Source organism: Ursus americanus, chromosome 6 (assembly GCF_024610735.1).
Source record: "Ursus americanus isolate L20-20 chromosome 6, mUrsAme1.1.p, whole genome shotgun sequence".
Taxonomy (NCBI): domain Eukaryota; kingdom Metazoa; phylum Chordata; class Mammalia; order Carnivora; family Ursidae; genus Ursus; species Ursus americanus.
The window spans coordinates 82,173,874-82,182,626 of record NC_142132.1 but is presented as its reverse complement, the minus strand read 5'-3'; the positions used below and the strand labels follow the sequence as shown (position 1 = coordinate 82,182,626).

Genomic DNA, 8,753 nt, shown 5'->3' with positions numbered 1-8,753 from the left:
CTACCTAACTTGCCAACCAGCTATGAATCTACTGAAACATTCTATTCAGAAGCTAGAAGGTCTGGAGTAGAGGCCTAGGGTATCATGGCTGTTATTCTGTTGTCATCCAAAATACTGCCCCAAACTGGAAAGAGGAGATATGAACAGCAGATATCTTGCTTACTTTCTCTCAAATGAGAAGCTGGGCACAGGCTGGTAGCACAATCTAGTTTTATTAACACAACTGGAATAATTCATCTCCATTTCCTGATAGCCAAGTAGGACACTAACAAGGCTCCAATGATTAAGGTCCCAGAAAGGCCTGCCATCCACAGAGCTTGGGAGTTTACAGGAGAACCTGTAGGGCAGGAAGGTAGGTTAAAGTATGGCAAAACCAAGTGACTCTAGATCCTGAAAAAGACTGATGGTCTTTAGCTATAGGAAAAATAAGCTATTCAATTTGAGATTCACACTGGTCATATCAGAAAGGAATAAAAAGTAGGGAGATCAGGAAGTAGCTTTGGCTTGACTAGTGGTTCAGATAAGGGGCTTCCAGTAGCTACTTAAGTCTCCACCTACTCACCTGAGTTTTTATGGAGGTTTTCTGAGGAGTCCTTAGTGGCTTGGAGTAGAATCATGGGGCCCTTGCTAGAAATGTTAGCAGTATGGTTGTAAAAATGGATGTTAGAGTTTCTTCTTCCTGTTGGATAGAGGAAAGCTAGGGGTTAGAATTTTTTGCACATGGTGGGGTAGGAATGGGAGAGTTAGGTCCTTCAATATGTACAGCTCTGTTCTGTGTCTTAAGTGTGTAATATAAACTCAAACAGATCTAAGACTTTGTTTCTAAGACTGCTGCCTCATTTTCACCAGACTTTGGTAATAGAGATTATGATATTAGACTTTCCCCATACTGTCATTCTTCCCTAAAAGAGGTATTTGGACAGTAAAATGTTAATACTAAGACCTTTCCCTAAACTACAAAGGTAACTGGAAAGACAGTAACAAAGCAAAGCTGTTTGAATCCCATTTCTATTGACAGTTATAGGACCTTGGAAAAGTCAATCTAAGTTTTCTTTTAGAAGGGTATATATTTTGGGGTGCCTGGGTGGCTCAGTCTGTTAAACGTCTACCTTTTGGACTCAGGTCATGATCCCAGAGTCCTGGGATCAAGCCCAGAATTGGGCTCTCTTCCTGGTGGGAAGCCTGCTTCTCCCTCTCCCTCTGCCTGCCAATCCCCCTACTTGTGCTCTCTCTAATAAAATCCTTAAAGACAAAAGAAAAACAAAACAAAACAAAAAGGTATATGCTTTTTTTTTTAGAAGGGTATATGCTTTTTTTAAAAGAAGAGTATAGAATATATGTCATGGGAGTGAGGTTCTGAACATTTAATGCAGTATTTTGTAACTATCATTACAGTACTATGAGTCACCCCCTCACCCCAAGAAGGGACTTGAAGCTTTAGGGATCATGAATCCCAATTAATTCAGGGGCTAGACAGGGTACATGTTAGTGGACCAGGTAGGAGTACACATACATTATAGGAAGACTGGGTCTGACCAACTAGAGTACCTACTCTGTAGTACGCCTCCTATAGATCTTCAGGCCATGTTGCTAGACATGCCTTCAAGCAGGTGTAAACAGCTCAATTTGTGAACTAGCCAGATAAGTGTTTCATTAGACTGAGCCATGTGTAGGTCATAAGCCAGTTTGATTCCTCGCTTGGTTTTTTCCATATACATTTTGACTAAGGCTGAGACTTACCGGAGGATTTATAGCTTATATTTAAAAGGCCTGGAATTCTAGGAAGCTGATTGTCTGTTCTACTGCATCGTAAAAAACACCTAAAGCAGCCTCATTAGTAAGATGAATCTTTGCTTTGAATCATTTGCCCACAGGCTAAAGAAGGTTAGCAGTGGGACTCAAGATTATTTCAAGTTTGTCCTCCAGTGTGGACAGCTTGGATACTCACGCCTGGCAACAGGACAGGTTATCATACAGGATGGTGTCCCAGCAGGCTGGCAGACGGATGCGCTACAGTGTAGATACACCTGGAAGCCAATAGAATTGAGATCATGGTATAGAACCACATCACAAGTCTTCAGACTTAACTCCCCCAGAAGAAGTTGAAAGAAAGTTACCAGAGAATCTTGACATTCCAAGCTGATATCATAAGAACACTAAAGAACTAGAGTCTAGTAGGCAAATGTCACTCATGCCTTTGGGATCAATGATGGCTCTGAAGGAGTACCAACAGCCCCAATTAAAGGGCACCCCTGACCAGAGAGTGGTAGGATATGGAAACAATTCTGAGTTGGGGGGTTCTGAGCCCTAAGAAACACAGTTGGAAGCATCGTACCGGTCCCCCAAGTGCCCTCTTTGTCACTGAGTCCACAAAGCTGAAGGTGAAGATGCTGAAGCGCTGATAGTAAGATGGAAACGGAGGATCCAAGGCTTTCTGGACAGGGATCAGCTGCGTCTGATAGTTGTCTCCAGTGTAGGGGCATCTAAGCAAAGATATCCGGCAGTCAGGAGGGGCTTTTTGGAGGGGCTTTTCTGAGGGACTCCAGCACAGGTGCATGGAAGAGCTGCTTACCCTTTCACCAGCATGGGCCACTGGAGGTGATGCTGAGGGTTTGTGCTGGGTGTGGCCCAACAGTAATGGAGGAGCAGCCCCAGGTAGGGGTCTGTTCTGTGCCGGAGAGAGACCTCCACGTAAATGGGATCCCGAAGTAGCTTCACCACTGGGTAGTCACCAGCAGTGTAGTAGGAGCCATAGTGCTTATCTGCAAGAGGCCGAAAGGGGTTGAAGCAATAACACCAGAATTAGGAACCTCTAGATGCTGGAGAGAGAGCATATATACATAAAAACCTCTAGCAAGTATTTTATTACCAAGTTGTTCCCTTAATGCCCAGAAAAGAGATAGGGCTTTAGACTGTAGGCCAGATGCTCCAGCCAAGAGGGTCTTACCTTTGGCAATCTTGAGTTCCAGAGTGAGGGGTCCAGGATGGGTCTCAGGATGGGGTGGTGGGAGCGTAAAAACCTGGACATTAACCGGGAAGGCATTGCTACTGATCGAGTAGCTGCAGCTAACTCGAAGCCTAGAGAGAAACAAGAGCTTTGTTAGCTAGTGTGGGTGATAGGATAGGCCATGTCACCTTTCAGTTTTTAAAGGTTTTAGGAACCATTACATGCTAGGAGCTGGACAAGTTTGTAAACATGAGGGGTATGTTACCTGAGCTTGTAGGAGCTAGATCTTAGTTGGGGAGACCAATATGTAGATGGGATCAGAGTCCATGTAGTACTATGAGAAACATGTGCTTTCTGTAGTCAGGGGAGAGCTTGCAGGGAGAAGACTTGAAGGAAGATAGAAAGTAACGGAGGTAAGAAGAGGGAGAGAAACAGCTGACAGAACAGAGAATGGAGACCAGGGTTTGTCCTTCTGTAGGATCTTCATGGGACTTCAGTCTGATATTGCGGAATAGTGAGTGAGGGGTGGAGGATGTTCGAGGAGGTTGGGCTGGAGAGGGAAGTAAGAGGTGTTTCACACAGGGTCCTTCAGGTTATGTTCATGATGTCAAGTTTAAGCTGTGGCAAGAAAATGAGGAAGCTTTAAGTGTGCAGTCTTCTTGGAGGTGTTGAGGGGATTCTTTTTGTTACAGCATGGACCATGGAGGGAGAAAGCCAAAATGAGAAAAAGGAAGTCCCAGTAAGTGAAATAGGAGTCCAGGGAGTTTGAGGCTTAGAAGAGCTTGGTGGCAGTGATGCGGGGTGACTTGATCAAATAATGGTCCATGAGATTGGACAACCAAGGCAGGAGACAGGTTCTCTTGTCATGAGGAGAGGTTCTGTAGATTCAGGGCTTTCCCTAGAAGTCCTGTTTTATGGAAGGGAAGGCATTCTGGTCAAGTGGCCTCAGGTTAGCCTAAGACCTTACCTGAAAATACTGTCACGGGTGATAGAACCATGGCTCCAAGTTCTCACATCTTGAGTTGCTACCAGCTCATTTTCATATACTGCCTGGTCTCCAATGATCTAGAAGTATGGGGAAAGAGTATTATAATTCCTGCTAGCCAGGTACTACTTCACTCAGAACTTGCTCTGAGTCAAGTACTTTTTTTTTTTTAAGATTTTATTTATTTGACAGAGAGAGACAGCCAGCGAGAGAGGGAACACAAGCAGGGGGAGTGGGAGAGGAAGAGGCAGGCTCCCAGCGGAGGAGCCTGATGTGAGGCTCGATCCCAGAACTCCGGGATCACACCCTGAGCCGAAGGCAGACGCTTAATGACTGAGCCACCCAGGCACCCCTGAGTCAAGTACTTCTGATTTTAGGCTGCATTTTCTGTTCCTTGAGCAGAGGCAAAAGCAGGTGGCAACTAGCCTGGGACTAACTTTACCTCAGGATAAGGCAATAGGGCTTTGAGTACTCAAATGAGGCAGCCAGGAACATGACCACCAATGTCAGCCAACCTCCCTGCTTGCTTCCTGGGCAATGTGGAAAGAAGAACCTATTACTTGTTCCTCTGGTCTATGGCTTGGTAGAAGTGCCAGCCCCTTGCTGGAGCACAGCTGTGGTCTTAGATGAACGTCCAGGGGAGGTTTCTGCTTTCTCAGTGATGAAGCATTCTTCTGTCCTAGAGACCATCATATACACCAAGCAGTGGTCAGCTGTCTCCTTCATGGCTAAGATATTCCACTTCTCCCTCCAGTCACTAGGACATTTCTATCTGACTTCTAGAGTTAGGAACAGAGCCAAAGGTCAACTGTTCTTACCCGTCTCGTGGTCCCACAGGAATTAAATGGAAACCAGAAGAGGGCAAAGGTACGTGTTGCCATCACAGGAGTACATTCATGGTCATTCCTGAAGGCCAAGCGCACAGAATTTAAGAGCAGCGGGGGTGAGGTCACCTTCCGAGACACGGCAATGGAGAAGTGGCCATCTTGGGTACAGTGTGAGGTCACTGAAAAACCAGAGTGACTGTGCTGAAAACAGGTCATACCTCCTGTTACTGAGCCAGCTAAATATTTGGTTTTGGTCCCTCCCCCTGAGAGATTGGCAGTCCCACCTAGTGGACTCTGCAAGTTCAGCTGTCCAGAGCTTAACTGAAGCACTGAAGGAGCACTTGAACGGAGCCCCTGGATTTGAATGTTGCCTCCACTGCTTACTGGGCAACCTTAGGCAAAGCATCTAACCTCCTTGCTCTAGCTTCATTTATAAAATGGGGATAATAGTACTTGCTTTGTTTTACTTACCAGTATTCAGAGCTTAGAATAGAATGTGACATATACATGTTTTGCATTAGAAAACCTTAGAGTAGGATTTGGGAGACACAGGAGGCAGTCTTTGAAAGGAGGTCCTCTAGGCACTTAACCTATTCCCAAGGTGGCTGATAGTCTTAAATTTCTGTCAATTAGCTATTATATTGCAAGTAGACTTAGCTTCTGGAGTTCATTGAATATTTTGGTTTCTAGGGGAAATGACAAGGCAAGGCTGTGGAAAGTGATCACTTGGGGTCAAGTATTCTAGGATACGCTCATTGCTTATACACTAACTTCTGGTTGTCTTTAACATTTGTCTTCTGGGGGTAGGCTGAAGGGAAGATCACTCTTCTCCGGATTTAATTGCAAGTTATTGGTACTTTTCTTTAGCTGGTTTCAGAGATGCATTAACTCACCTGTGTTTCCATAGTAACAGGAATTCGCCTCCAAATTGTAGCAGCAACCAACCTTTTCACAGTCTCCTTGAGTGATGGGTGAAGGAGCACATGGCAGCCTGTCCCACACTGGGACAGAGTTACACAGGTCAGCGTTTGGAGCATCTAGGGCTACATTTTGAAGAGGGGAGCTAGATAACAAAGTTGGGTCTTAAAAAAAAAAAAAAGAAGATGATCATTTCATTACAAAGTATCAAAATTCCCACCGATGTCCAGATGATCAGGGTAGGTCCATATTATATACTAGCGATTAAGTTTTAGAAACTTAAGTAAATATTAAGTCCCCTGAAATTAGTACTTTTTGAAAGAACACCAGCAAGATCAGTAGAAGCAGTGGGGAGCTTTTTTCCTTCAAGCTAAGGATTCTTCTGTTCCGTAGAGGTGCTTCTCAATCCTCCTGTACCGTGAGTTACCGGGGGATCTTTGAAATGCAGGTTCTAGTACGGCAGATCTGGTCTGGGGACTGGGGTTCTGCATTTTATCAGTGTTACCCCTCTGGATTATATTTTGGGTACAAGGCAGAGGAGAAGAGTGAGCTACAAGTTTGAATCCCTTAAGACTTTGAGGTAGGGCTTGCAGAGGGCAAGACAAGATTTGCTGAAGCTGAGTAGGGGTCACACTTCCTGCTAATTCCCCAATTAAGTGATTAAGTAGCCTCCAGCTGAAAGGGCTGAGCCCTGTTTTCAGGGCACAGTTGATTCTCAGAGGCATTTGCCAAGTATCCTTAATAGCTTTAGCTTCCTTCCCTACACTTAAGGCCCAGGAGCTCTTGGTTTTGGACTGATTCTTGTTTGAATCCCAGCTCTGCCGCTCACCAAGAGCTTACCAGTGGCGGGCAGCAGTAGTACGTACAGCACTGGGTTGGGGCGGGGACGGTGAAGCCCACTGCCTCCCCAGTGCCTCGCACCAAGTAATCGAATCACTCAAGTGGTAGTTATCTTAAGGACCGCATGTGCAGGGTAGCTGGATGTCACTGTCACCACACAGAGCTGGTAGAAGAGGCCCAAGAGCACCTTCCAGGAAGCTCAGCACCACCCAGACCCTGCCAGTTTCCAGCCTTTACCTGGGGAATCCACAGGACACTTGAGCAGCTTTGTCTTTGTAACCATGCTGCGCCCAGACACATCTACTCCTTCAACTCCAAGTAGCATGATATAGTGGGGGTCCTGGGGAGTCTCCTCTGATGGTGGTGCAGAGGGTCTCAGCATTCCTGGTGACTGGGTCGTCCTCACCCACTCAGTGACGTAGCAGCCGCTGTAAGAGGCTTCTAACACCAGGGAGCTGCCTGGGCCCTCCCTTAGCCAGGTACCACAGCCAGAGTCATTCTGCAGCCTGTGTGGCTGCCCAAGGTTGTCTGCAGGGCAGGGAGGAGCAAAAAGCACAGGTGGTCAGTCGCCACAGTCCTCAGTGCTGGGCAAGGACAGCCGGCTTTGCTGTCAGACCCCAAGGGGCAGCAGCAAGAAGAGAGAGGAACAAGAGGGGACTCCAGTTGGGAAGAGAAGTTATATTTTAGACGATTCAGTCTGTAGGCAAGGCTGCAGAGTTTACCAAAGGGGGAAAGTGTTAGGAGGGGAAGCTAGAGGGCTAAGCCGAGTGAGTCATCAAACTTACCCCAAGCTATTAGTGTAGGAGCCGCTGTCCCCTGGCTCAGGTTTATGGTGAACTGAAGACTCCATAGCCCGCAGTGGAGTTCACCAGGATAATCTGGTTCCTTGGTCTTCTGGTGGCCACTCAAAGCAAGAGACAAGGGAAAACAGAGCAAGATGGACTGTAGCAGCCACATAGCGCCGCTAGGAGCCCCCACTGGCCGTAAGACCTGCCGAGTTTCCCAAGAACCAGAGCTCCCCATGCTCCGTGAGGTTCTTTATATACATAAGGAACTGGCTTCAGGAGCACACCTGTGTATGTGCAGGTGGGGCTCCTTTGGAAAGGGTGATTCTTCCAGCTTCATTCACTTCAGGCCATAGTCTGCAGCTGCATCACTCTAAACATTGCAATCCGGGCAATTCTGAGCTCAAGAAAAATGTGGTACCTTTTAGCTAAAAGAGGCTTCCCCAAAGTTGCTCAGGGTAGCACTTATTCTAGTATTTTATTGACTTTAGAAGTCTGTCGTCTAGCATTTTGCACATTTGGGTATGAATCTGAGCTCTGCCATTTGGCTAAGTTAAAATCTTTTGGAAACTCATTTTTCTCCTGTAAAATGGGAATAATATCTCTGGGTAGTTGTAGTCTTGAGGGTTAAGTGAGATATTCTGTGTAAAGTGTGTGGCAAATACTTAGCCAAAGAGCACTCAGTCAACCCTTTTGGGACCTTTAAGGACCCCCATCACCTTCATGGTTCTAAGCTTTCCCAAGAAGTCACTGCACATTTGGAGCCTGGCTTGAAATTTCACAGAAGTTTAACCTTGATTCCGAAAAAAAGCTGATTTAGAACCTTTCCCTGGTCCTAAGAGAGAGTTCCAACACTGGAGTCTTTTCTTGACAAATTCTAAAGCTTTTATTTGCCATAGTTATCCCATTGGGCTGCCCTATAGGACCTAAGTGAAAATGTGGATCACAGTGTGAATTCCCCAAAGGAATTTTTCCTCTTATGGATATTTCAAAATCTCTCAACACTTCCCTGTGTTTTAGACATATTTTCATAAATATGTAGGAGTTTCTTATTTGCTTGGTTTCCACATTGTTGTTCTCCTTACAAAGTATATGGTTTATGTGTTCTGGGCCATAGCATCAGACCAGGTTCTAGAGACATTCTAAGAGATTGAGGAATGGATGGATATCCTCCTCACTGGTGAGTCAGGGCCATGAAAACTGGCTTCCATGGTTTTTCCCCAAAATGACCTTCTGATTATATTTAGCCCAATATTTATCATACAAAAACATTGCCCAAGTCAGCAGAAGTCTAGCCAAACACTGAGAATGTATGTACAGGTATCTCTAATTCTCATCAACTAGTAGAAGAGAGCAAATAAGCATTATCTTCCCAGGGAAGCTGGATGACTCATTTAACCATGTGGTAACAGAAAACATTGAAGGAATGCAGACTCTGCCCTCCTGGGTGG

The 8,753-nt window shown here is 45.7% G+C and overlaps 1 protein-coding gene across 1 annotated transcript; it reads right to left on the bottom strand.

The window, feature by feature from the left end:
• Positions 1–200: 200 nt before the first annotated feature.
• ZP4 (zona pellucida glycoprotein 4) lies at positions 201–7,515 on the bottom strand. Its single transcript, XM_045802298.2, has 11 exons — positions 7,303–7,515; positions 6,755–7,045; positions 5,653–5,841; positions 4,751–4,938; positions 3,915–4,012; positions 2,948–3,078; positions 2,573–2,762; positions 2,336–2,483; positions 1,949–2,027; positions 563–679; positions 201–337 (listed from the first exon to the last, which is right to left on the bottom strand). Exons 1-11 carry the CDS (start codon positions 7,472–7,474, stop codon positions 234–236), a joined length of 1,707 nt encoding a protein of 568 aa, XP_045658254.1. The 5' UTR covers positions 7,475–7,515; the 3' UTR covers positions 201–233.
• Positions 7,516–8,753: the final 1,238 nt, after the last annotated feature.